The 27,978-nt window shown below is 40.5% G+C and overlaps 1 protein-coding gene across 1 annotated transcript; it reads left to right on the forward strand.

The window, feature by feature from the left end:
* Nucleotides 1-76: 76 nt before the first annotated feature.
* Nucleotides 77-27,959, forward strand: zgc:172302 (phospholipid-transporting ATPase ABCA1). Its single transcript, XM_034146687.1, has 49 exons — nucleotides 77-454; nucleotides 1,791-1,889; nucleotides 2,312-2,405; nucleotides 3,208-3,349; nucleotides 4,695-4,819; nucleotides 5,967-6,085; nucleotides 6,509-6,706; nucleotides 6,831-6,923; nucleotides 7,331-7,568; nucleotides 7,792-7,931; nucleotides 8,099-8,215; nucleotides 8,315-8,512; nucleotides 8,760-8,965; nucleotides 9,126-9,302; nucleotides 9,632-9,854; nucleotides 10,132-10,353; nucleotides 10,602-10,806; nucleotides 11,285-11,398; nucleotides 12,776-12,947; nucleotides 13,738-13,869; nucleotides 13,988-14,127; nucleotides 14,269-14,406; nucleotides 14,639-14,904; nucleotides 15,281-15,338; nucleotides 15,471-15,673; nucleotides 16,549-16,678; nucleotides 17,059-17,204; nucleotides 17,848-17,972; nucleotides 18,104-18,205; nucleotides 18,400-18,592; nucleotides 18,868-18,962; nucleotides 19,045-19,077; nucleotides 19,198-19,303; nucleotides 19,382-19,456; nucleotides 19,568-19,737; nucleotides 20,219-20,396; nucleotides 20,790-20,905; nucleotides 21,193-21,337; nucleotides 21,617-21,740; nucleotides 22,061-22,190; nucleotides 22,366-22,492; nucleotides 22,588-22,650; nucleotides 22,892-22,998; nucleotides 23,363-23,504; nucleotides 23,651-23,785; nucleotides 24,159-24,262; nucleotides 24,454-24,546; nucleotides 25,072-25,321; nucleotides 26,045-27,959. Exons 2-49 carry the CDS (start codon nucleotides 1,824-1,826, stop codon nucleotides 26,513-26,515), a joined length of 7,146 nt encoding a protein of 2,381 aa, XP_034002578.1. The 5' UTR covers nucleotides 77-454; nucleotides 1,791-1,823; the 3' UTR covers nucleotides 26,516-27,959.
* The last annotated feature ends 19 nt before the right edge of the window (nucleotides 27,960-27,978 follow it).

The following is a 27,978-nucleotide window of genomic DNA, read 5'->3' on the forward strand; positions in this document are numbered from 1 at the left end:
ATAATGTAATGTTTGCAAGTGTAATGCCATTACTTAATATTTCCTGCTACTTTATTTATTAACTAATATGCAATGTAATCATATGCGGTTGATAATAAAGTGCTGCCTTTTATTTATGTGAATATAGTTATAAGATAGTTTATTACTTATTTTCTGTTATAAATTATTTATCTAAGTCTCTGTGATCATGAACATAACACAGCGCTTACAATGACTGCCCAATCAGCTGTTTTCAATAACCAAAACATAAACAGAAGCCAATCAGATCCTTTGCCGGCTTCTCTGACCCCGCCCCTCAAACGCACTTAAGCCAATCAGAGTCGCATGGGGGCGGAACTTTCATTCAGCTACTCTTGCCATTTAAAAACAGTGGGGAAATGGAGAGTCAATGACAAGCTACACCGGCCGTCCTTAACACTGAAGGGAGATTTTATCACCTGTTATAACAGCAAAGGTAATCATTAACAGCAGTTTATCGAGTCTTGGGTGCGCATTACGTTTTATTTATCGTTTCCGAAAAGGTATTTTTTCAACCATCACTGCGTAACATGCTAGGAAGCTACTGTATTTCCGAATATGACGTTAGCTTTTTTTTTCTTGCTTCCTGTTAGCTAGGCTTACTATGTTCTTTATTAAAACTGTGATGTAAACTGGGAATTGTGGTAGTTTATCATAGCATCAAATGAAATGTTTTCTAATCATTGTGTTTGTAGTGTCAGTAACTAAAAGCGTTGGTTTGTACCGGCTACCTCATATATTTATTATATTATTTATGACATAGCCTACTATTTGTTTGTTTGTTGCATGCTGTATATGCCTCCTTTTAGCTCAGGAAAATGAAACACTTATATTGCATGGTTAAATTAAAATAGTAAATAAAATACTCTGGCTACCATAAATATCATATACCTGTGCTAGCATCTGCAAAGCCTTGAACACTAAACAGATAGAAAAACACATTATAAAAATAGTTTGAGATAACCTGAAATGCTTTCTAACCTCGCACAAATCATGATCCAGATTATTTGATAACTACTACTGCACAGACAGGAGAATTAAACCACACTCTTCTGAAGGAGCAAAAGTAAATCTGAAAGTCTCTAAGTGTAACAGGTAAGCTTTTAGGATCAGGAGGATTTCGATGTAAAGCAGGGGATTGTCCATGTTGAGCAGATCACAGCAGGCACACAAGACAACCTTCACTTGCAAAACATTTAAAAACGGCCATTTGAATCCATCACATACAGGATGTTTAAACTTTCTTAGCTATGTTTGTGTTCAAAGTGAGTGGATGAAATATAAACTATATTTACTGCTTGGAATTAAGGTAAACTGTCGTCAGCCACAGTTGTGTCCTCTGCAGGGTAAAGGTCATCTACAGTTTGTTACTAGGGTCCTTACTAATGATGAGCATATTATTCACAGTCCACATAGGAAGTAAAGTATTCTTGAAAACACTTAATCTCACGCTTAAAATCTAAATAGAGAAAAAAAGAGCCTAAAAGATGAGCAACTACTAACTTCCAGATACATTACATTTTGCCCGTGAATGATGAAGAAGAAGATCAACCCAAAATCAGGGGAAAACAGCACTACATACAAAAGTCATATTGTGATTCAGACTCCCATGAAATGCACTTGTTCTGTCTTTGTGTTTGCATTCACTGTCTCCAGATGTAATTGAAGTGCAGACACAGCAGCCCTAGTTCTTGTATCCCCAACAACTTCAGAAAACAAATAGAGCACCATGCTGAACCTGTCTTTTTCTCACCACATTTTGTGTTTTCCAGGTTTGCATCATGACCAGGTAGCAGTTGAAAGCGATGGGGTTTTTCCAAAAGCTTGGCCTCCTGCTCTGGAAGAACATCACATACCGCAGGAGGAACAAGGTAGCCACATTTTCGCTTCAGAATAAGATATATAACAGTTTGTGGATTCTATAGAGAAAAATATCATATGAAACTCAGCTTGGATATTAAATATATAAATATTACCATTGTGTAGAACAAATTAACTTAAACGGGACCTTTGGATGGTTACAGCGCTTGCCAAATAACCGCAACATACTTGACTAGATTCCAGCCTTTAGTTTTGTTACGTGACTTAAACCTGTCTTTCCCCCGTTTCCAGTCTTCGTCTTAGCTCTCTAATCTGCCTGTCTCAACTCCTACGTCTGAAATGTAATGAAAGATTTACAACTATCTTTGTCAGTTACTAGGTGACAGGGTTGGGAAATACTCCTGCTGATCTCTCTGATAGAGGTCACTAAAGGTCAGATTAGTTACAGCCTCCATGTTTTCCTTGAATGCAGATCCAGCTGATCATTGAGCTCCTCTGGCCGCTCTTCCTCTTCGTCATCCTCATCGCTGTTCGCCATTCACACCCTCCCTACAAACAGAGCCAATGTGAGTCTTATTGTGTAATGTCTTTTCAAAAACACACAAACACACACACAAACCCACTTAATGGTCTGAAAAATGGCTTCATGCCAATCAGATAAGGCAGGATTAACTCACTGAGAGTGATTCTGCGGCACGCACACACATGTGTTTTCCTAACCTGGTGTTCTTGACCTTGTTTGAGAAGTCGGTCATCAGTTGAAGGTGATATAACGCGACATGGTCAAATAATTGAATGTGACACTACACTACATAAAACAATATAAGCCTGTCGATTGATATCTTACATTTTCTCTGACCCATAAAAGCTTCCTCTTGGTAACTTAGTTTTGGAGAAAAAGTTACATTTCCAATAAAAAATTGGGAACATTTAAGGAATCTTGAGATTCCTACTTTTAATTATTCTAAGCACAACAAGTATCAATATCTTCTAATGTTTACTAAAGTCCTATGCTGATTGAATGTATTCCAAGTGAAGGAGTGGACAATATTTTTGCCTGTGAGCATAAAAACTTTGCATGTATTTTCCTAGAGATTTGTATAAAAAATAAGAAAATGCTTCCATCTATAGTTCCCTTCTTAAATCAGTCTGGCATGTAAAAGCAGCTCACATAAGTTTAAAGATAATTACATTGTAATTTCATATTAATTGTACGAAAGAAACACAATATTTGTTCACATAAATAGTTTGCGTTTTAGGATCATTGGTCAGTCCGCTGCCAGTAGTTTGTGTTTTTAGGTCACTGCCACAGTGTTTCATTGTTCCGTATCTCAAGCTAATCTCCGGGTTCTTTTCCTTCGCTTGTAGGTCATTTTCCAAACAAAGCCTTGCCGTCGGCAGGCACCTTGCCCTGGATCCAGGGCATTATCTGCAACATCAACAACCCCTGCTTCCACAGCCCGACCCCGGGGGAGACAGTGGGACAAGTTGGCAACTTTGACAACTCCATGTAGGTAAAATGGAGGTAAAAACACGGACAGTTGTCTGGAGTGGTGGAAGCTAAAAAGATAATCAGACAAACTTTAATTAGTGAATACATGTTCAAATTAAAATTGTATTTAAAATCTGCGTCATTTACTTTGACTTTTGTTTATGAGGTAAGAAAAAGCTATAGATCCGACTGCATGCTGCTGCAAACACTTTACTGAAGACTTGTAGTGAGCGGGGCAGCCACGGTTAAAAACCCACTCCATTGTTTCTTAACTGTTGCCTGATGATTAACAGATGAGACAAATCTTTGAGCAAAATGATAGTTTATCATTGTAGGAAGTCATAAACTGGAAAGATCCAGTGTTCGAGCATCTAAGAAATGTGTTTACTTAAAGGGGACCTATCATGCAAAATGCACTTTTGTACGTCTTTTATACATGAATATGTGTCCCCGGTGTTCCAGGGAACTCACCAAGTGTCAGAAAACACAACCCTCTCTATTTTCCTCCATACCCAAATCTCTAAAAAAGGGGCTGCAACGGATCTGATAAAAACTGATCCAGATTTGAACACTGTCCTGACGTCAGGACAGTTGCGCTACGGCTATTGGGCCAACTCCACCAATCAGGTGGCAAAGGCCATTGCCGTTCGAAAGCGCTGGAGACGCTGTAGTACATATGCCAGGCCTGTAGATGGTGCTGTTCTCACTGAATCAGCCCTTGCTAAAACAGATCTAAAAAAATGTCAAATTGAGCAGAATGAGGCATGGCTAAAATGCATGATCTGTTTGGTATTTTGAAAAAAAAGTATAAATATGCCTTATATAGGTATGGTCCTACACTATATTATTCAAATATAGCATGATAGGTCCACTTTAATTTCAAAGTTTGATATGTTGGGAAATATGAATAGTGTTATTCCCTTTCTTAAAGACAATATGATAAAAATATAGACACTGCTGTCATGTCCGAATGCTAAATATAGCACAAAGGTTTTGATCTTGCAAGAAACGAAGTTAAAAATAAAATACAATACGCTCATGTCAAAGGAGACAGTTCAGCCCAAATCAAAAATGGTGTAGGGTCGTTTGTTATCTTTCTAAATAGTTTTGGTGTCAGTTACAGATTGGCAGTGTCGTAAAGATGGCCGCCTTCTCTCGAGTTTAATGAAACTAGATTGGCTATGTATTTTCAATTTTGGAGTGAGCTGTCCTTTTATTTCCCGGTCGGCTGTGCACTTCATTCAACACAGTTGGTAGTATTCGCAGATGTTAAGTTAGTGTTTACTGGTCAACTAATGTCTGTTAATAATTTACTGCATGTGTTTGTCCAGTAAAGACTCCTTTTGTGCTCTCTGTCCTCCAGACTGTCTCGTCTCTTTGTGGACGCCCAGACGGTTCTGTCCTACAGTGGAAACCAGAGATTCCCCGGCTTTCAGGACCTGATGGGCAGTGTCCAACGGCTGGGAGAGATACCTGGAGCCTGGCCAAGTACACACCAGCTTGTTTGAATGTCCTCTAGTAGCAACCTGAAGGGATACCTTGACATTCAGACTCTGTGACACTTTCTTTTATTATTATTTCCTACTACAACCCGTGAGGTGGCACTACCTGCCAGACAGTTAAATGGATTTAGGTTTACTACCTGTAATGAGTGGGTTTACTAATTTTGACAGGCAAACATACACAAGTCATATATAATGTCAAAGTAGATCTTTAAGGTTGCTTTCCAAGAATCAGAATGAATTATATATATATGGAGAAACCCAATAGAGCATTGGCTTCTGTCAGTGAAGTTGTTGTGTGGTTTAAACAAGGTCATCGTGTGGTATAAAGAAACCTGTTACTTAAAATGCCAGGACGTTAAAGAAAAAGATTACTATACAAATGTTATATTTCTGGAAAACCTATACCTTTCTTTAATAAAAAAAAAGAACAGACCTTTAAATAAATACATCCAACAGATAGCACTATTAAGTCCCTGTACGCCGTCTCATGTTGTCTAAATGTATTCAGACCTTTTTTTTATCCAGCTCTGTTCTCTGTGTTCCCTGAGCAGGACAGAGCGTACAGTAGCAGCCAGTTGATCTGTGTGAATGGCTCTAAACAGGTGTCAAGTGACCGGATGAATGTGGCCATTTACCTCGCTGTGGAGCAGCACAGAGCGTCTGTTTTGCTTCTCCTTGCTCTGGAGAGATTATATTTCATGAATACCCCAGACAAACAATTGGATGGATGAAAGTAGGCTCTACAGAGTTTTATTCTGCAAGATTTCCCACATCCAGGGCCTTATAGTCATCTGCTAACTCCCACCATCCTCCCGGTTTGATACTGTAAATGACATATTATAAAGCTATTTTTTTTAACTTATCTTTGCTATTGTTATTTTTCTTTTCGTGTTACCAGCTTTTCAGGAGACAGAAATAACTTAAATGGTCAAATTAAACCTCACGGCAAAAAGTGTAACTGGCCTGTTGACCTTCCAAGTTCAATCCAGCTCTTTAGCTTAGCTAGTGAGCTAGCCTGCCGGATTGAAGTCATGGTCATGATTCATTAAAAACAAGTGGAGCTGATTTGTAATACAGCATGTTTTATTAGTAGCACTGGAAAGTATTAAATGTTCGTGTTTCTGCTTTAGATCTTCCGGTAGAAGAATACCTGAGAGCCAATGAGACTTTCTCCTCCTTCCTCCTGACCAATGGCAGCCTGTCGCCTGTGACTGTGAGCCAGTTGCTGAAAGCTCGTCTCAATTTTCAGGTGAGGTCTCTTCTGAATATCCTTGGATAACAACAATTAGTGTGTAGAAACCGAACTCACTTGTGCCCTGAGCAGTTTCTTCTGTTTAATTGGTTCATCTGTTCTGACATGTGCAACCTAACAGATTTTTCCAAAAGATGCAAAATGATTTCAACTTTCACTTCAGAAACAAAAGGGGCAACAAAAGATTTAGACAGTTCAAGTTCAAAAATAAAAGAGGAATTATGAATTGTGGAATTCAATTAACGGTATATATAGAGTAAAACAATCTTAAACATAAAACGTTGGCATCTGTGAGGTAAATGGGCTTTATTAAATCACAGAAAAAAAAACCAGCACAGAGGAGAACCAGTTTTATGTATCTTTTGTCCGAGCCTAACACTGTTAAATGTAAAAGTGGGGCATCAATTGTGTCACATGCAGGTTGTTTTGGCTGGATCTGAGTTGCAGCTGAAGGACTTGGTGTGTAATGCGAGCATGCTGGGACGTTTTCTGACGGTGGACGGAGGAGAAGCAGCCATGAACGATCTTCAGACTCAGCTGTGTAACGTGTCAGCTGACGTCCTGAAGGAGGCCGAACGTATTTTCCTCTCTCAGCTCGATTTGTCCAAGTTGTTAACGGTAGGGATTGGCATCGTTTTGCTCAAATGTTGCTTAAAAGTGCAAAAATCAGTGGATTAAAAGCATATCTTAAGAGCATTAATAAGTACCATCAGTAATCCGGTCTGTGTGTCCTTCCTGTCAGAGAGAGCGTCTGATGGCTAACGCCGAAGACCTCAGGGACATCAGTCTGGCCGTCATGTCCGTTTCCCAGGAGATGGCCGTCCTCATCGATGATGTGATAACACACTATTTATCTTTTTAACCTGCGTCTGAATTTTATTTGACAGTATTTTTGTTATGTGCTGCACATTTGCACTAGTTATTAATAACACATACAGTAGCAATTGGAAATTATATCAAACTATCATTGAATATAATGCTATTTAGTGGTTATGTTATCCCTCTTAATAAATATGGAATGTATTTAACCTTGCAGGAAATCAGAGTTTAGTCTCTTTCTGTGCTTAGATAATGTTTTCCCTACTTTCTGACTGAGTAAAGTTGATAAAAAATGTCTGTCAGGAATAACATACAGTACATTATAACATATATGTGGTTTCTCCCTTCATGTTTACCCTCTTCTGTGTTTCTTTTCTGGTCCTTTTCCAAATAACTTCCTTTTATTTCTCTTTCTTCCTTCAGTTCTCCTCTCTCTCCAGCTTTGCCGACATGAGTGCAGCTCTCAGTCTTCTATCTCCAGCGAATCGCTCGGCGTTGCCCAGGGAGAGTTTTCGTGCTTTTTCAAGGATCATGTGCGGTCACCCAGAGATTGGTGGTGAGCGAATCCCTTCACTCAACTGGTATGAGGACAATGACATCAAGTCCTTCTTAGGAAAAAATGGCACAGAAGACAAAGACCTGGACCATGACAACAACACAAGTAAGAAACATACTAATAATTAAAGACAAGTGAATGGCTTTGTGTAAAAAGGTTTGAGTATATCTTCTGCATTATAACTGTACTTTTGTGATTTTTAGGATGAACAGGAATAATAGCCACACCAAAAATCAATAACTCCACTAAGCATCAGATTTGTTCTGTGTCATGACTGTGTTTAATCAGGTTTTTTTGTCTCCTTTGGTCTGTTCTTTTCTCAACGCAGCTCCATTCTGTAAAAGTTTGATCCACGGCCTGGAGTCCAACTCTCTGTCTCGCATTGTGTGGCGAGGGATAAAACCTCTGTTTATTGGAAAACTGCTGTACACACCAGACACTCCTGCAGTTCAGGAAGTCATGAAAGAGGTAGTCAACTCTCAGTGAATCTGGGAGGCTTTTAACTCTATATCTCACCTGACCGCAGTGGTTTTAAATCTTAATAATTGAAAACATATTCTGTAGTTGTTGTAGAAAATGTAAGGCATTGTGAAACAAATACATCCATCTAAGCTAACTACACGTTTCTGCTGAAGGTGAACAAGCCCTTTGAGGACCTGCAGATCCTCCAGGAGCTGAATGAAGCCTGGATGGAAGTGGGGCCGCGAGTCAAGTATTACATGGAGAACAGTTTTGAGATTCAGCTACTGCAGGTCTGACTGCTGACTCTTCACAGGGGGGGATACATGTATTTTAACACATTTGGTGCCAAGACCTTTTTTTAATATTTAATGTGTTTGTGTGTGTGACAGGATTTGTTGAAACGTCCAGAGGTCGCAGTACTGGTCAACCTGAGACTAGAGAACACGACCTGGACGGCCTCAAGGATCGCTCGTTTCCTGTCCACGCCCCCCCCAGGCACCCCGAAGAGACCCGGAGCACCTCCTAACTGGCTGGACATCTACAACAACCTCGGCCACACCATCTCCACCCTCGCACAAGTCTCTGAGGTTCTCTTCCTTTGGCATTCTTGATTTTTCTTCATGTCAGAAATTCTAGCCTCTTACTGAAAACAGCTTCTGTTATATTTCTTTTTTAACATGGCCATCCTTTTTGAGCACCTTTTTTATATTCTTTAAAAAAGTTTGATGGTAGGGTAGTAAATAGTCCTCTTACTGCTCTAACAATGTAAGTAAACTTCAGCTCTTCTTCCCTGTTTGTTATGAATGACTTTGGTGTTTCCTCCTATCCCCTCAGTGTTTCTCTCTGAACAAGCTGGAGGGGTTGGACACTGAAGGTCAGATGGTTGACAGGGCGTTAGAGCTTCTAGAGGACCGGCAGTTTTGGGCAGGTGTTGTTTTCCTGCTTCCTAACTCCTCATCCCCTAACCTGCCGCCCCACGTGAAATACAAAATCCGAATGGACATTGATGATGTGACCCGGACCAACAAGATCAAGGACAGGTACTCAGGAAGCTCCAAAACATCTTGTTTTTTACTTAATGTAGAACTTCTTCATTGGAATTTCTAGGAAACAGCTTTTGTTTTCTAGTAAATATGCATTTTCAAATGAAAGTTGATATTCAGATATATTCTAAATGTATTTTTGGCATTTTTCCTACAGGTTTTGGGACCCTGGTCCAGCAGCCGACCCTTTTAATGATATGCGCTACATTTGGGGCGGCTTTGTGTACGTCCAGGACCTGGTGGAGAGAGCGGTGAGCCGCATCCTGACCGGAGTTCAACAAACAACCGGCATCTACATCCAGCAGATGCCCTACCCCTGCTATGTGGATGATGTGTAAGTCAAATGTTGGACATTAATGTTTTTAGGAACTGGGGACACAGTCCCACATGATCATGCTAGAAACCACTGAGCAGCTTGTGTGTTGGCTGTTCATTCCCTTTCTCAAGTACACCAAGTGGGTAGCGATGTAAAGGAGATAGTTACTTTTTGGCAGCGCCCAATGTCCAATTTTCTTCCTGTGTTGAATCATAACATGAAATGATAAGTCCCCACAGGAAAACATGAATAAGTATTTTATTTGTCATCAACAATCCATTAAGCTTAAGACTAGAACTACATTAGTATTTTCTCACCTTTTCTTACTTTCATACTTTTTTTACCAGTTTCCTTCGAGTGCTGAACCGCTCTCTGCCACTCTTCATGACGCTGGCCTGGATCTACTCGGTGGCGATGATCATCAAAGGCGTAGTGTACGAGAAGGAGGCGAGGCTGAAGGAAACCATGAGGATTATGGGTCTGGGAACGGGAACACTGTGGCTCAGCTGGTTCATCAGCAGCATCGTTCCTTTCCTGGTCTCTGCAGGGCTCCTCATCGCTATGCTAAAGGCAAGATAACCACTCACTCGACGCAAAACATATCAAAGAAAAGATGCTCACTTAGATACAAAACAACCAGCTAGTTGATCAATAAAGAAAACATAGAGCTGTAAAAAATAATATGAATAGGGCAGTCCGATTCAACTGATGATAATGTGTACAATTCAATGTGTTCAGGTTCAAAGCTTCTTAAAATGTTGAATGTATAGCTTTCCTTTTATCTGTAACATTTATCCTCCTGAAGCCACTGTTTAGCCTCCTAACTTTTATTTTGTCTTCTTCTCAGGTGGGGGACATCCTGCCATACAGCGACCCACTTGTTGTGTTTTTCTTCCTGACGGCGTTTGCCACGGCCACCATCATGCAGTGTTTCCTCATCAGTACCTTCTTCTCTAAAGCCAACCTGGCTGCTGCCTGTGGAGGGCTGATCTACTTCGGGCTGTACCTGCCGTACGTACTGTGTGTAGCCTGGAGAGACCGCCTCAACACCACCTACAAAGTCATCGCTGTAAGTAAATATGTATAAATATTCTGCATATATATATATAGTACTAGAAAGACATTTTCTAGATGTATGAATACATATAGTTTTCAGCAATTGTAGCAAGACTCAATGCACATATCATATCAGTAAGCCATACATTAAATCCTATGAGTTTCAATAACAAAGAAGTTATTTCTTCCTGGCCATCGTTACAGAATTGTGTAAAGTGTCCTTGTGCCGGGATAATAATGTGCTTGTTCCTCTTTCATCAGAGCTTTCTGTCCCCTGTGGCCTTTGGCTTCGGCTGTGAGTATTTCTCTCAGTATGAAGAGCAGGGCGTAGGCATCCAGTGGTACAACCTCCACTCCAGCCCTGTGCAAGGAGACTCGTACAACTTCACCACCTCTATAGTCATGCTCTATGTGGACGCCTTCATCTACGCCACTGCAGCCTGGTACATCGAAGCAGTGTTTCCCGGTACGACTAATGGAACTTTATTCTAGAAATAAACATTGGAAATGTTCTGCGCTTTTATTTTTGTTGAGTTACAGTTAGGGGGATATTGAGTACAGATCGCTGTCTTCAGCAAACTATAAACTTTTAGTTCAAGGATCACTTATAAAATGTACCATACTTCTGGCTTGATTTTTGTTTAGACAGGACAAAGAATCCTTCTTTACAGATAATCATTTATTCAGAAAAATGCAAATTTGAAAACTGCTTTTATGTGTTTTTTTTGTTTTGGTTAAATCGTCAAATATAAATTCAGTAATATATTATTAAGTGATTTCTTAAATTAAAATAATTCACTACTACTACTAAGTATTACTAAATTACGTGTTGTTTTGTTGTAGTATTGGCCAATGTATCTGTATATTAGCTTAACATTGCACTCACCAGTATCATCAAAATGTAGCACGGGATAACATTTTATCTGTTTTTTTTTTCACACCAGGAGAATATGGGATCCCCAGGCCCTGGTACTTCATCTTCCAGATCAACTATTGGGGAGGAATTCCTCTGGAGGCAGGCATGCCCATCCCCCCCGCACCTGGAGAACAGGATGGAGGTACAACACTTGTGAAGTCATTTCAACCAAGCGGATGTTTCTCTTTCACTTCTAAGTTAAACTGTCACAGTAATCCAAAGATACATTAAAGGGGACCTATCATTCAAAATGCACTTTTTGATGTCTTTTATACATAAATGTGTCCCCGGCATGTCAGGGAACTCACAAAGTGTCAGAAAATAAAACCCTTTCTCTTTTCCTCCGTGCGCAAATCTCTGAAAAACGGGGCTACAACAAGCTGATCTAGATTTCCCATCCGATATGACGTCAATAACGTCATATCGGATGGCACCCACGTGGTGAAGAATCAATGCCGACGTATTTTGGACGTAATATGGCCTTTGTTTACATTAGCAAGCATCGCTAACACTCAGAGCTAACCAGTACTGGAGAGAGCACATGTGGGAAGAAGCAGGAAATAAAAAGGAACTCACCTTGCAAGAGAGAAAGCCTTTGAGCTCCATAATGTTTCAGAAATAATCCTTGATGTGGTTTTGGCGTTTCATCACCGCAGCATTTATTTTAAACAGTATCTGCCGGGTCCCGCATGAGCAGGCATAAGCTCTGCCCCCTCTTTTTTTTTTTTTTTAAAGCTTTATACCCCGAATCAGCACTTTAGTAACAGGAAGTGAAATAGAGGGATATGAGGCATGGCTAGAATGGGTGATCTGTTTGGTATTTTGAGCAAAACACTTCATAGACATGTTTTTTATACATTTTTATATATCTGAGACCTATGCTATTGCCTAAATATTGCATGATAGGTGACCTTTAAAGCCACAGTCGGTGTTCTTTGGCTGAGCCTCTGGAAATGTGTGTTTACAAACATCAGTGTTTAAGTAGAAGTCACTAATAATAGCTTGTTTATTGGAGGGAGTTTTTAGTAGTCTGTCATTTGAGCGATCATCTGCAGTCTTCTCCTCTGGTGTTAATACCAATTAAAAGGCCATACTTGTAGTTGTGTGTGTTTAGGCCAATTAGCTACAAATGAAGTTAATGAGCTGAGACGATAAACTACAAGGGTTAAAAGTACAAGGAGAGTGAAGCTGGAAATGAAAATCAGTCCAGATGAATCATTATTCTGTTAACTACAAAGCTGCGTCTGACTGGTGCTTCTACCCATAATACCTTTCATTTTGGACCTCATTCACTTCTCCTGCAGTGAAGTTAGTCGACATATGTTCTCAGAAATTAAAAACCTATTGACAGTGACTGTGGCGGATGCCTTCTGCTCACATACTACACTTTCAATGTCAATGTTAAATAACTGTGAGAGCAGAATTAGCAATAAGTATTTTGCCATTGTAATTCCCCAGTATTTACTAAGATTTAACGTTTTATTTTACCTTCTAAATAAACATTATTTTCTGTCATTAGATCACATTGAACCGGAGCCCGATAACCTGGTCCTGGGTGTGAGCGTCAAAAACCTGGTGAAAATCTACAAGAAAGGAGCCAAACTGGCCGTCAATCACCTGAACCTGAAGTTCTACGAGGGGCAGATCACTTCTTTCCTCGGACACAACGGAGCAGGCAAAACCACCACCATGTAAGCAGCCGTCTTGCTGAACTGAGGTCTACCACTGTGTTCAATCATGATGAGTATGAGGGCAACTTTGAGGTTTACTTTTCCAAGGATTTCAAGTAGAACTTAGGTTGAATGCAATTTGAGTAGATGCCATGTGTTGACCTGTTGTCACAACCTTTTTTGGGTTATTTAAAGGGGACCTATCATGCAAAATGCACTTTTGTACGTCTTTTATACATGAATATGTGTCCCCGGTGTTCCAGGGAACTCACCAAGTGTCCGAAAACACAACCCTCTCTATTTTCCTCCATACCCAAATCTCTAAAAAAGGGGCTGCAACGGATCTGATAAAAACGGATCCAGATTTGAACACTGTCCTGACGTCAGGACAGTGGCGCTACGGCTATTGGGCCAACTCCACCAATCAGGAGGAGACAACCACGGCATTGCCGTTCGAAAGCGCTGGAGACGTTGTAGTACATATGCCAGGCCTCTAGATGGTGCTGTTCTCACAGAATCAACCCTTGCTAAAACAGATCTAAAAAATGTCAAATTGAGCAAAATGAGGCATGGCTAAAATGCATGATCTGTTTGGTATTTTGAAAAAAATAAACTATAAATATGCCTTATATAGGTATGGTCCTACACTATATTATTCAAATATAGCATGATAGGTCCACTTTAATGGGGGATTATATAGTTACTAAATCAGCATCAGTTCAGTCTTAATCTTTCTTATTAGTATTACTAATTTAAAGTGGAAGGTGTGCTTTAACTAGGTATATATTCTAATGTGTCTGATGTTCGTCAGATCGGTCCTGACTGGCCTGTTCCCACCTACCTCGGGCACTGTCTACATTAAGGGAATGGACATCCGCCATGACATGGACATCATCCGGAGGACACTGGGTGTTTGTCCACAGCACAATGTCCTGTTCGACATGTAAGGCTTGTCTTTCTGGCATCTGACAGTTACTGCACTGCTCGTTGATTGTTTTTGTGTGATTATTTATGAAATTACTCATGCACTCTATCTCTTTCTTTGAATCCCTTTTCTTCAGACTAACAGTGGAGGAGCATGTTTGGTTTTATGGGTGTCTGAAGGGTTTATCTGAAGCACAGGTGAAAGCTGAGATGAACACTCTCCTGGAAGACGTCGGCCTGCTGCACAAACGACATGAACAGACCAAAAACCTCTCTGGTAGACTTGCTACTTCTGTAAAAAAAAACATGACCTTACTTTTGTCAGGTTGTATAATGACTGCATATATTTTATTGAGGGTGTTTCATCTTTAAAAAGAAATCTGTTACAAATTAAAACGCCCTCTTGTTTTTCTGTCAGGTGGCATGCAGAGGAAGTTGTCTGTGGCGATCGCGTTTGTCGGAGGCTCGAAGGTGGTTGTTCTGGATGAGCCCACAGCAGGGGTTGATCCTTACTCCCGCAGAGGGATCTGGGATTTGCTGCTCAAATATAGAAAAGGTGAAGGACAACAGCTTGAGATCTCACTGTTTTTTAAATGAGGGTCAACATTTTAAAAGGCCATAACCCCAAAAGTTCACAAAGGCATTTCAGCCTCAACCTCCAAAACAACAATGCTTTTTTGGAGTTACTACCTTAAAGCTCTTTTTTGTCTTAACTTCAATTACAAGATTACTTCATCACAAAAGAGAAGAAATAGTCAATCTGTATTTCCCCTCTCTGTCCCCCTCAGATCGGACCATCATCCTGTCCACTCACTACATGGATGAGGCAGAGCTGCTAGGCGATCGGATCGCCATCATCTCTCAGGGGAAGCTGTGCTGCTATGGCTCACCACTCTTCCTGAAATCCCGCCTTGGATCTGGCTACTACCTCACTGTGGTGAAGAGGGAGGGACTGGAAACCAGCACTCCCAGCAGCACCAGTATCTGCACCAGCAACAGCACCAGCAACAGCACCAGCAACAGCACCAGCACCAGCAAGCTGCCTCCTCTCAAGGTCTGTTTTTATCCCTCTCTAAACTGTCATTAATGAGTCACGTGTTTATGCTTGTTATTTTTGAAATACTTTGCTTCACATTCAAGCCGTTACATGCATACACCAAATATATTTTCATGACAAAAAACTAAAGTTCGCATTTTTGTGTTTATATCTTGGAAAGATCCTGTTCAGTAAATTAGATGGGGTGATTACAAAAGTGAAGGAAGGACATAAAGACAAAAATAATATGTAAAATGGCATGCACCTAAAGGAAATGAAGGTGTCTTTGAAAGAAGTCTGTAAAAAATGCATTATCATTATATACATGTCTTACTAATATCTTTGTGACTGTAGTCTCCTCTGTAGATTTGAAGAAGTCTTCTTTGTGTTTTAGGACAGTGAATCATCCATGAGTGAAGACACCGGCCTGGGAAGTGAGGAGAGCAACTCATGTGAGTCTTTAATTCCTGTTCGGCCTTTACAATTTTAGTTTGGAGGATTTTAATTTCTGCAACCACCAGTTTGACGATTGAAGAGATTACTCACAGCATGATCTCTCTCTATAACCTCGTCTCCACGGGCAGACCTGGCGGCGCTGCTCTCCCTGGCGCAGCAACACATCCCTGGGGCGAGGCTGGTGGAGGAGTCGGGGCGCGAGGCGGTGCTCAACCTGCCGCAGACGGCTGCCAAGGACAGCAGCCTGGCCGTCTTCCTGGCCGAACTGGACCAGAGGCTGAGCGAGCTGGGCGTCAGCAGCTACGGCCTGTCGGACAGCACTCTGGAGGAGGTGAGACTTTTACATCGGTTTTAATTGATACATACTGTACATATGCTATTTGATCCACTTGCTTTTCACACACTGTTCAATTAAAAAGAAAATGATATGGATGTAAATATGAATAATTAACAATATAAACGTAATCATAGTTATTTAAGATGACTCATACTTAAGAGTTATTTTACCCTCACTATGCGTGTCATGTACTAAATGTCCAATGCAGCCAGATGAACATTTCTAATCAAGAACCAATAAATGTTGAACACAGCAGTTGGCTTTTAAGGTTTCTTAATGAAAACAATCATAAAAATGTAATAAAAAACAGAGACAAAAAAGGGACAGTTCAGACCAATAGGGACAAAACTGCTTTGAGACTCTGCTTAACAACTCAGCTTGTTAAGCGGCTGGCTTAAGAGCGTGCGTAGTTTGCGTGCGTGACGTGTCATCAGCGCCTCACATTTGAACTCTTGAACTCATCCAAGATTCCCTTTGCCATTGTGCGTATGACAACAAATAGCAAAGCATTTGTCGTCCCACCTGTGTGATCTGCAGGAGCTCAGCCAGGTGTAATCAGTAGTGTTGGATATTTGTGGAGCAGCCATGGTCTTAGTGGGTTTAACATTAGCATCAGATTAGCACTGATAGCTAAGTCTGATGACTTTACTGAATAACCGCTCAGTCTCTTCTTACCGCTGCAAAGCTGATGGATCTTTTTTTTACTGCCACCTGCTGTCCACAGCTTCAGCTGTCAGGGCCTGGAAATCATTTTAAGGGCTGTTATTCAAGTTCCCAGACCTGGCAAGAAACCTGTTGTAACTCTCACTAACCTCAACTAAAAGGAATAATCTTGTTGTGTTTATTATGCCCATTCTTTTCATTTCCAGATCTTTTTACGAGTGGCTGAGGAAACAGGGGTCGATGCTGACCCAGAGCTGCAGGCTGAGTCTCCCAGCAGGCAGCAGCCGTCAGCCGGGCAACGGGTGGAGAGGCAAGATGCTGAAGAGCCAGAAACAGGTCTGCACAAACACCTCCAGGCACAGATTTTTGTACATACCACACATTGTTTCCATGTACAGTCAGTCTGCTGTTTCGTCTCCAACTTTCATTGTTTGTTTCCATAATTGCTGCCAGGAAGGAAAAGGCTTCGTAAGCAAGGTACTTTCAGAAAATAGATACTTCTTAGATACACACTCATAACCTTTAACTGTGAAAGTATAGAAATAAGAGGCTTGCTTGTTTTCAATAGCTTTACATTTAAATTCCACATTCGTTGTTTTGTCATGTCATGTTTCAAATCAAGACATTTTCTATCGCTGTGATCAAACAAGTGTCTTAGTCTTATCACAGTTGGACAGCACTGACAGGATTCTATCTGTGTTTTCTCCTGCTTGCAGAACCTCAAGAGACGGACCTGCTGAGTGGAGATGGCCGAGGGGGGGTCCCGCTGACGGGCTGGTGGCTGACCTGGCAGCAGCTCAGGGCTCTCTTCATTAAACGCTGGCTTTACGCTCGAAGGAGCCGCAGGGGCTTCTTTGCTCAGGTGATGACAAATATCAGCAGCAGCTGTTAGAGAGCGAGATTCAAAGGCCATCCATCATCACAGAGTTTATTGTTTTCATAATGAGAGCAAGTGCTCTCTTTTCTCCGGCAGTTAGTTGACTAATCAGTTAGTTTTGGCTTTGTTGTTACTAACCTGGACCCTTTCTCCATATGTTTGTGTTTAAGTGACTGAAGGGGAAACAACATTTTTGATTACTCCAGTGTTGAGCTGGAATGTAATGTTCTCCGTCAGTGTAGGTCTACTTCAAGTGTTTGATTATGCTCCGGTTCAGACTGTTATAATATGTTTATGACAACAGGAAGCAAATAACCCTACAGAGAAATACATTTCTTTATTGAAATAAAAGTTTTTATCTGGTATGTTTTTGAGTTAACATAAGTCTCGCTTGTCTGGTTCTGAAATCGGTTGCTGCTCTGGCTCAACACTGGACGATCAGAAATTGTTTAGTCCATTACTCACTTAAACACAGGAATGTGGGAAAACAGGATTTAGGTTGAAACATACCAAAGTTACCCTTTCACAACAACAAAAAAAGTCAGTTCCTCTGTTGTACTCTATTTCCATGGCTGTTATTCATTCTCTCTGTGTAAGTTGTTCAGCTGATGGTGGACTTGTGCTTCAGATTGTGCTGCCGGCTGTGTTCGTGCTGATCGCCCTGCTCTTCAGCCTCATCGTTCCTCCCTTTGGGAAGTATCCCTCCCTGCAGCTGCAGCCCTGGATGTACGGAGAACAGTTCACCTTCTTCAGGTAGGCCTCCACCCAAACATTCACTCTGACCTTAATCAGTACAGAACAGATTTATAATATGTTTCCTCTGCTGTGAATTGGTTGGGTCTACCGTGTGGAATAACTCCTCCCCTCTGGTTAAATATTTACAGCAATGATGCACCTGGGAACCCGGCCATGGAGAACCTGCTGGAAGCTCTGCTGGACCAGCCAGGTTTTGGTACCAAATGCATGGAGAAAGAGGACAACAGCACGTAAGAGACAACCCCTCTGAATACAGTGTACAATGTGTGTTAGCAGAATCAAAAGGAACAGTGATGAAGTTAGTGGGACACATGGTTCTGAAAATCAGGACTTAGAAGATAGTGAGTAAGAACACACTGAAAAAAAAGTAGTGGTAGTTGTATTTACTTAAACCACACATCTTTACTTCCTGTTTTCCGTGCAGGATTCCTGTGTGTGAAGACGAGCGGGGGGGCCTGTTCATGCGACCGCAGTTGTCTTATTCCACCTGGCAGATGTTCAGCAGAGGCAACTGGAGCAGACACAAACCGTCTCCTGACTGTCAGTGTAGCACAGAGGACGTCCGGCGGATGCTCCCCGACTGCCCGAAGGGGGCCGGGGGTCTGCCGCCTCCACAGGTCAGTGAGCTGTCAGACTGACCTATCAGAATGCAGTGTTTAATTATCTGACTTAAACACCTGGGATTGCAGATTCAAAACACCACCAATGCACATGCACATGTTAAAATTACATAACCTTGATCTCCGGTCATTTCAAATGGAGCCAAAAGCACATACCGGGACAAAATGTTATATTACAGTTAATAGGGAAATAAACATACTGTCTATGGAAATGAATCTTAATGTGTGTCTGTATTTGGCTCCTGAGATCTTTTTGATTTGTTTTCTTTTAGATAAAGAGGCTGACTGGAGACACCCTCCAAAATCTGACAAGTTATAACATCTCTGATTACCTGGTTAAAACCTACTCTCAGATCCTCAAGAAAAGGTACTTAATACACATTTTAAAAATGCATTACAGTCAAAAATATTCTTTACAAATTAACGTTTTACTTCTGTGTCATTTGCAGCATAAAAACCAAGAAGTGGGTAAATGAATTCAGGTAAGCTCCTGATTTTAAAGCATCATTTTGGAAGCAAAATATCTGCAGTAACACTATGCACATGATGACATTTCAATAAGACTGCCAAGAAACAATCTGTTATACTGCTGTGTGTTGCAGATACGGGGGTTTCTCCCTGGGGGGCAGCTCCACTCAGACCTTATCTCAGGTGCATCATGTCCAAGACTCCATCACGGCCATCAGGACTCAATATCGAGTGCCACAGGTATAAATAATCTTCAGGGATGTTTTACTGATCCTGCTGTTTTCCTGAATACATCTGACATTCTTTAATTCCTCACAGAACAGTTCACTGGATCATTTGCTAAACAGACTGCCAGATTTTCTAGGAGGACTGAACAGTCAAAACAATGTCAAGGTAAATGTGATTCTGTTTGTAGGTTTTCACTTTATTTTCTGCCGCATGTATTGACAGGAAGAATCTAACCTAAAACACTTTGACATTTTTCTCCTTTTTTTCTGTAATCAGGTGTGGTACAATAACAAGGGATGGCATTCAATGGTTTCATTTGTCAACGTGATGAACAACGGCCTGCTGAGAGCCAGTCTGGACCCCGGTCCAGAGAGGAGGAAATACGGCATCACTGCCTACAACCACCCGCTCAACCTCACCAAGGAACAACTCACAGAAATGGCTATGTGAGTTCAAAGCTGTGGAGTTTTGGGATGGATTTGGTTTACTGTGCTTGTTATATTACCTCCATTTGTATGAAGAAATAAATTCATCTTGGTCAGGGCCTTAAGGACAGATGGATGAGTGTCTAAAGGAAGATTTTGACAGTAAAAGGCTGCAACGAAAATGCAACCGTTAAACCAAAATGAGGAAGGTAAAATATTTTCACAACATGCATACAGTATTACTGTACAACAAAATGATGCTTCAATAATTGGTGCGCAGTAAGGGGAAGCTTACATTAAAAACAAATATTTTGGGTCAGAAACCAATCAACACATTTACCAAAAACCTCCTGAACAACTGATTTCCTAATTGAATATCTGAAGTTAAACGGGATGTGTATAATTGAGTTGTATAATTGATGGTTACACTGTCTATATATTGTGTATGTTAACGAGTGTTGCTCTGTACCTGACTTGTGTTTCTCCCTGCCTCCTCTGTCAGGATGACCACATCAGTGGACGTTCTAGTTTCCATCTGCGTGATCTTTGCCATGTCCTTTGTGCCGGCCAGCTTCGTCCTTTTCCTGATTGAAGAGCGAGTCAGCAAAGCCAAACACCTTCAGTTTGTCAGCGGAGTCAAACCGATCCTCTACTGGCTGGCCAACTTCAGCTGGGACATGGTTAGTACTGAAGAAGAGGAAACATTTTACTAACCCAATCAGCCAGTTTTCCGGTGCTTAGATTTCACAAAAATATTAAAAAATCTGAAATGAAATGTAATATATACATCTAAATCTCAACCTTTACCAAGAGCTGCAGAAGGTTCAAGCTAAATATGTTTTAACCTGGCTCAAATTTAGCTCCAACTTAATGAAACATCATGTTGCCCCACCAATGCAGCTTTTTGCATTTTCTTCAGTTAAGGGGATGCATTTTGGGGTTTTTACATCTTGACCTGGTGTACAAATGTACCTTTCTTCAATAATCTGCATTAGAATATTCTCAATAGAAAATTCACTGAAATTCACATTTTTCAATGTTCAATGTTCAAATGTTTTGTTGTCCTCTTTCAGTTGAACTACACCGTCCCGGCCACCATGGTGGTGCTGATCTTCATCTGCTTCCAGCAGCAGTCGTACGTCTCTGAGACCAACCTGCCGGCTCTCATCCTGCTGCTCCTGCTCTACGGGTACGGCCAGGCTCAGGCTCCACTCACTGCTATCCTCACTGCTGCTCTTCTAATACCATGCATAATCAAGTGTGTCACAATAATATGATCTAATTGTCTCTTTCACCAAAGATCATTCTTACCACCATCTGTTTGCTCCAAACACAACTATCAAAGCAAACGCATTTATCGCAATGATCATAAATTGTCTCATTAGACACAATCATTTATTTTATAGATGTAACCCACATATTGTCCTGGTTTAATTAGTGTGTAACAAAAGTGAAGAATCTAATTATCCGTTGTAGGTGGTCCATCACCCCTCTGATGTACCCAGCATCCTTTCTGTTCTCCGTGCCCAGCACAGCCTACGTGGTCCTGACCTCCATCAACCTCTTCATCGGAATCAACGGCAGCATCGCCACCTTCGTCCTGGAGCTGTTTGTTGACGAGGTACTAACAGAGACAAATATTTATTTATTAAAGAATTACTTTCTTTCTTTCTTTCGGTACAAATATTCATAAGTCTGAGGTTTTTAAATCATTAAGAAGGCAATAAGGTAAAAACGCACACGGTACTGCTGCAAAGCCCCCCTCCTCTCACTTACTGCTGCCTGATGTCTTGTCTCTCATCTCATTTGAACATGGCAAATGCAGAGTTCTGGTTGACAAATAAAACAACAGGGGTGCTTTATTGAATTTGATTTCATTTTGTTCGTCTTTTCTTTCTAGCATCTGAACGAGGTGAACAGGATCCTGAAGAAGGTGTTTCTTATCTTCCCTCATTTCTGCCTGGGACGAGGACTCATTGACATGGCCAAAAACCAGGCCATGTCCGACGCCTTCCAGAGACTGGGTACGTGAATATCCTTCTCAAATAGTTGTCTAAAACTCTGCACAGTCTTTCAAAGCTGAATATGATTTTTCTGAGGAATCATAAAGGTCTGAGCTTTTGCTGCTTGGTTGCTGTGGTGATTGTGTACTGCACTTTGAATATATCAGATATAGCAACTTGTTTCTGTGTTATAGGACCCCTTTCTGAATTAGTTACCATTTGTTACAATGCTCTTTGGAGTTATTTCATGGATACTTTAACACTTGAACTGCCTATTAGACTGCAGCAAACACAAATCACGTAAGACATTTCAATATATGTGTGTGGTTTTGCTCCTCCAGGCACAAAGCAGACTCTGGACCCTCTTCAGTGGGACTTTGTGGGGAAGAACCTGTTTGCCATGGCAGTTGAGGGTCTTATCTTCTTCATCTTCACCATACTGCTCCAGTATAAGTTCTTCATTAATTTCAGGTACTTTTTTAACAACTATTTGAATATTATTAATAAAATTCAGACATAAGTTTAGGTTGGAATCAAGCTACAGCATCTGTACCAAAGTGCTGTCTCTGTGGAACATGAGGAAGACAATGTTACACTGCGCCATAGTGACAAATGTTACAGTTTGATCTTGTATGTCTCCGTTCAGGCCGTGGTGGTCCGAGCCTGAGGTGCCTCCTCTTGGTCCGGAGGACGAAGACGTGGCCAGGGAGAGAGAGAGGGTGATAAGTGGCAAAGCCCAGTCAGACATCCTAACCATGATAGACCTGAGCAAGGTGAAAATCTGCATTCAGCCCACATTGATTTGTTTCCTGCTGCAGCGTTATGAATTTCTGCTTGATCATAAAACAAAAAACCTTTTGGTTTGCAGGTTTATAAAGCAGGCAAGATGCCGGCTGTCGATCGTCTCTGCCTCGGGATTCCTCGGGGAGAGGTGAGAGGAGAAAGAAGCCTCTGTATATTCCAGCAATGTTTGGACTAAATTACTGTTTACTAAATTACTAATACGAAAAATCTTCAAAAGGATTTAGTCCCAGTTGCTGAATTGGTTTCTCCTTGTGTTTATGTCAGAATCAGAATTCTCTGTAGTAGTGCATATACATATAGAAGATAAGAAAATAGTATTAAAATGAGATGAAAATAATAAATTACTATAAAATATTTGTGTCCTCCAGTGTTTTGGCCTGCTGGGGGTGAACGGCGCAGGAAAGACCTCCACCTTTCGCATGCTGACCGGAGACACAAGCATCACCTACGGAGAGGCTTTCCTGAATCACCACAGGTACAAACCCTCCGCTATTCAAAGGCTTTGTTCTACTAAGTGAGTTACATCAAATGAAATTGAAACTTTAGATTATAATCTTTCCTGACTATAAAAGGATATTCATAATTAGAGAAAGGAAAAATGAACTTGGAATCTTTTCTCTCTTGACATGTCAATAACAACTTTTAAACCATGATTCTATTTCATTAAGGGGCATTATTTGTCTTATATTTAGAATTATTCCTGAATGCTATGTGTCTAAGAGATATTGTAAAAGAGATATCTAAATGCTGCTTCTGTGATGAAATAAAGAATAAATTAAATAAAAAAAGATGATTATAAGTATTGTTCTAGCTGTTGCCTCTGTCTCTGTGGTTCTCAGTGTGACAACAGAGATGGAGCGAGTGCACCAGCTGATGGGTTACTGTCCGCAGTTTGACGCCATCAGCGACCTGCTGACGGGTCGGGAACATCTGGAGCTGTACGCCCGCCTGCGGGGAGTTTCAGAGGAGTCTGTCGCCAAGGTAACATGTAGGAATAACTCACACCAGACATTTGAGTTTTGTGATTTCTGAATTTGTCTGACACAGTTAAATAATTAACGTGACAGGTATATTAGGCTGCACTGTGATAGACTCTATAGTAATGTACCTGTTCTGCTGTCCTGCAGGTGGCGCAGTGGGGAGTGACGAAGCTGGGACTGACCCAGTACTCTGAGCGGGAGGCGGGAGGATACAGCGGAGGCAACAAGAGAAAACTCTCTACTGCCATCTCCCTCATCGGAGCTCCGCCTGTTATATTCCTGGTGAGAAACGATTCACCAAACAGCTGGAGAGCAACCGCCAATCTCTCCTCCAATGATAAAAGTTAATACCACGAGATAACTTGGATGGACATGGGGAAAAATCTCCATGATTTTACATTTACATTTGAATAAATAACATTTTCTAAATTAAAAACACAAACTTCCGCTGCAAAAACATCATAGATTTTGCATTTAAAACTTCACAGCTGTAACCTCAAGATAAAATAAATGTACTGCTATTATACTCTTGTTACCTAGATTATGTGGTGAATCACTAACTTAATGATTGGTGCTACTCACTTATGAGTAGCAAGCTTATATTTATAATTCTTTCTTATTATGATTGTTCCCTTGATGTTTAATTTCTTATTAGGATGAGCCCACCACTGGCATGGACCCAAAAGCCAAAAGGTTTCTTTGGAACTGCATCGTCAGCGTCACCAAAGAGGGGAGGGCTGTAGTCCTCACCTCACACAGGTAGGAGCAGGTGTACACTAAATATTTTGTATACTAAATACATGGCAGGCACAACTTCCTGTTCCTTTAATAGAGCACTGAAAAATCTAAATTAATATTCTACTGCTTCATCACATCTCTCCTAAGAATTTCCTCGTAGTGTATGTATAAAAAGTGTTTAAGGTGTTTTTATCTTGCGTCTGTACGGTCAGTATGGAGGAATGTGAGGCTCTCTGCACCAGAATGGCCATCATGGTGAACGGCAGATTCCAGTGTCTTGGATCTGTACAACACTTGAAGAACAGGTAAGCTTACTTATTTCTGTGTAACCTCCATAACACAAGTTAAACAATGAATGAATGTTGGAGATTTGGGTTGTTTTATGTCTCACATCTCCACTGCGCCTAACTAAACCCCTCGCCTGTATCAGTTTTCAAACGCAAAGTGTGCTCCCTGATTTTAAATGTTCCCATGGAGATGAAACAATCTCTTTACAAGCTAGCAAAATGTATTTATATTGCACCTTTCATAGACACAAGTCAAACATTTCTTAACTGTCAAGGAACTAAAAAGTAAATAAGAATCACATACAGAATCAAACGATAAACCAGATCAAATATACAAGGAGAAAACATGCATACTGTAGGACATAACTTAAAACTAAATATACAGTATATCTGCAATATAGATCTACTGTAAATACCATTCTGAGTTTAACTTTTTTTGTATTGTGTATGTTTTTAGATATTCTTGTACATAAAGCTTCTCTGAATTAAATTCCATTAAACTGTATTCATTAATTGTATTCATTAAATGTCGGTATCTCCCAGGTTCGGTGATGGCTACACCATTGTTCTCCGTCTGATGGACAATATATCGGAGCCGGCCTCGTGCCCCATCAGCAGCTTCATGCAGAGCTCTTTCCCCAGCATCGAGCTGAAGGAGCGCCACCAGAGCGTGCTGCAGTTCCAGCTGCCCTCACACGCCTGCTGCCTGGCTCGGGTCTTCGAGGTTCTGGCCAACAACCACGAGGAGCTGGGCATCATCGACTTCTCAGTTTCACAGACCACTCTGGACCAGGTGAGAGCAACTCAAAATCCTGCATCTTGTGATGTAATGGTGCTGAACCGTGATTTTCTGTGGATAGAACTAAACCAATCTTTACATCTTAAATATCCTTAATGGAGTCAGTGAGTCACTTGCTCAATGGATGCTATTTCCCATGAGGCTTTGCTCTCTGGCTGGTTTTTACAGTAAGGCAGCATAAATTAAATGATGAAAAATCTATTGTTAAATTGACAATCACATGTCGACAATAAAGAGTATTGATAATCATACTATATAACTCTAATTCGTATCTGCATTACCTATATTATCACTCACTCTCATTATTTGACATGAGTATGTGAAATATTACAATGGTACAACATGTAGATCATCTTCTTATTTCAAGTTACAGTGTACTTAATGAGGGGTTGCCAAGTTGTATCAAATGGAAAAAGAGAAGGTGTTCATTAAATCTTCAGACACATTTATTGATATTTGGTGCAGCATTTCTGTTCCAATATGTGAAAATGATTATTATAATAGTTTACTGTATTTTGTTACTATTTTTGCAATTTTTCAGGAAAAAATCTAGTTTCAACTCTTGAGCAGTTTCTAGGTTTTGTTTTAAAAGTGGTCAGTTAAGAAATGTTAAGAACAAAAATGTGATGGCTAACTGACCATCATTACTGTCATAGCAAACCAGGCTAATTTAAATCAATCAAACAATGTGACATTAAACCTGATTCATTTTTATAGGTGTTTGTCAACTTTGCCAAAGAGCAGACGGATGACGACGTCCTCACTGATGTTATCATCAGCAACAGTACAGTACAGACCAAACTGACCACTTTGGTTAACAGGGTTAACCCTCCCACCATCCTTCCACTGCCGCCCATCACTCCCCCTCAGCCGAGCAAGCAGACCGCAAAATCATCTGGCAGCAAACCCAAGGAGGGGCAATCAAAAAAGCCCAAATCTGGCAAGGTGAAATCTAAAGAAGGCAAAGCTAATGGGGAGAAGAGCAGCAGCATGGCAATGACACAAATACCTCAGAAAGAGGAGAAGGCTCAGAGGACGAGCCGGAGGGCCAGCGGTGGATCAGACAGCAGCTCTGGTGGAGTTCAGGGAGAAGCGAGTCAATCCAGTAAACGCAAAGCAGAGAGCTCCAGTAAAAACCCCTCTGCACTGTTTATAGTCGACGGCAACACACAGGACAGCGTACTGTGAATTGGACTGCTGCAACACAACAAGGAGTTTTGAACACTTGCTGTACGTTCATCCGAATGTTTTTCAGCGCAACAGGGCACAGGGTTAGAAGTGGAAGAGATGGACTATGAAAGTTACTGTAGGGGTAAATGTATCTCCTCTGAAAAAAGAAAGGTGAGTACCTCTTAAAATGGCTTTGGTGCCTTGTTCACCTTGTTAACATATCTGTAGCTTTTATACCCTTTTTTGGGTTCATAAATCTTACACTGTCTTCTCTTTCTGCATCAATGTCATCAATCCAAAGTTATAGAAAATATTATGCAAGGCTCAATGTAAAAACAAGGGGTGGCGTTCCTCAGGGCTCAATCATTAGACCTCCCACAATCTCATCTTTACTTTGCAAAAAGCACTTTAAAAAAAAAAGAGAATGCTGCAAATGCTCAAACAATGACTGAAGATCATGTGTTACATTAAATGATTAAGATTATTTTATGTATTAAAGCATTTAAGGGGTTGTTTCACAACAATATACAGTATATCTGTATAGAATTGTTACTGCGGGTTCATTGTGAAATACCTCTTAAATATTAAATGATGAACTTCACAAGTGTTTTTTTTTAAATCAACAATGTATTTTTGTCTTTTTATCTGTCAAAATATTTTTTTGTGGGTAACAGTCACTGTTGAAAGCGAGGGTATTGTTTATCACTAATTAGGGCATATTTGGCTTTTGTATTTTAACAGTATAAGTCACATTTGAAAGCAAACTCACAAACTTCCTGCACAGATCTTAATAGATCTGCAAATCTCAATTAATTATGACAAGACAATTAAATGTAACAAAGTGTTGTTAAATAATGCCAAACTGCAACAATCGAAATTAAATCATATTTCAAATCAAATAGATCTGAGATCTATAATACAAATAATTAAAAATAGGGTTCAGTCTGACCAGCAAACACCAAACACAACAGATATACCTTCAGTCAAAGCTGTTTTTTGTTTTTATTTTTTTTAAGATTCTTTCCTCTTTTTTCTATCTTTCTATCATTCTGTCACAGCAGCTGACTGAATGTCCAAAGCAGGTTCTTACTGCACTGTTACATATTCAAAAGAGTGTTACAAAAGTAACTATAGGCATGAAACAAATATTTAACTGTTACAAGATCAAATGTTTGAAAAGGTTAATGTATTGAGAAGGCTGAAATGATGCAGGATCATAAAGATGGATTCAAAAGGATGTCATTTCTGAATGAACGTCTGTACAACTGAATGTAATGTTAATGTATTATGCTTGAAACGTTCTACTTGAACCTTAATTTATATGTGCGTCTACTATAAGATGAGCATTATATACTGGAGATATGCTAGTATAGGAAAGGAGAAACGGGTATATGTCTGTTGTGAATGTTTTGTCCTGAAGAAAAATAAAACTATATGGTTTCCTGTATACTTTTTAAAACATGCTGTGCTGTATGTTGTGC

Source organism: Trematomus bernacchii, unplaced genomic scaffold (genome assembly GCF_902827165.1).
Source record: "Trematomus bernacchii unplaced genomic scaffold, fTreBer1.1, whole genome shotgun sequence".
Lineage (NCBI taxonomy): Eukaryota > Metazoa > Chordata > Actinopteri > Perciformes > Nototheniidae > Trematomus > Trematomus bernacchii.

Bases quoted from the DNA above. Each gene is read 5' to 3' on its own strand.
- zgc:172302 (XM_034146687.1), top strand. From the start codon at position 1,824: ATGGGGTTTTTCCAAAAGCTTGGCCTCCTGCTCTGGAAGAACATCACA. The intron at 7,932-8,098 runs GTAGTCAACTCT...TTTCTGCTGAAG, and splicing joins TTCAGGAAGTCATGAAAGAG to GTGAACAAGCCCTTTGAGGA. The intron at 22,651-22,891 runs GTGAGAGGAGAA...TGTGTCCTCCAG, and splicing joins TCGGGATTCCTCGGGGAGAG to TGTTTTGGCCTGCTGGGGGT.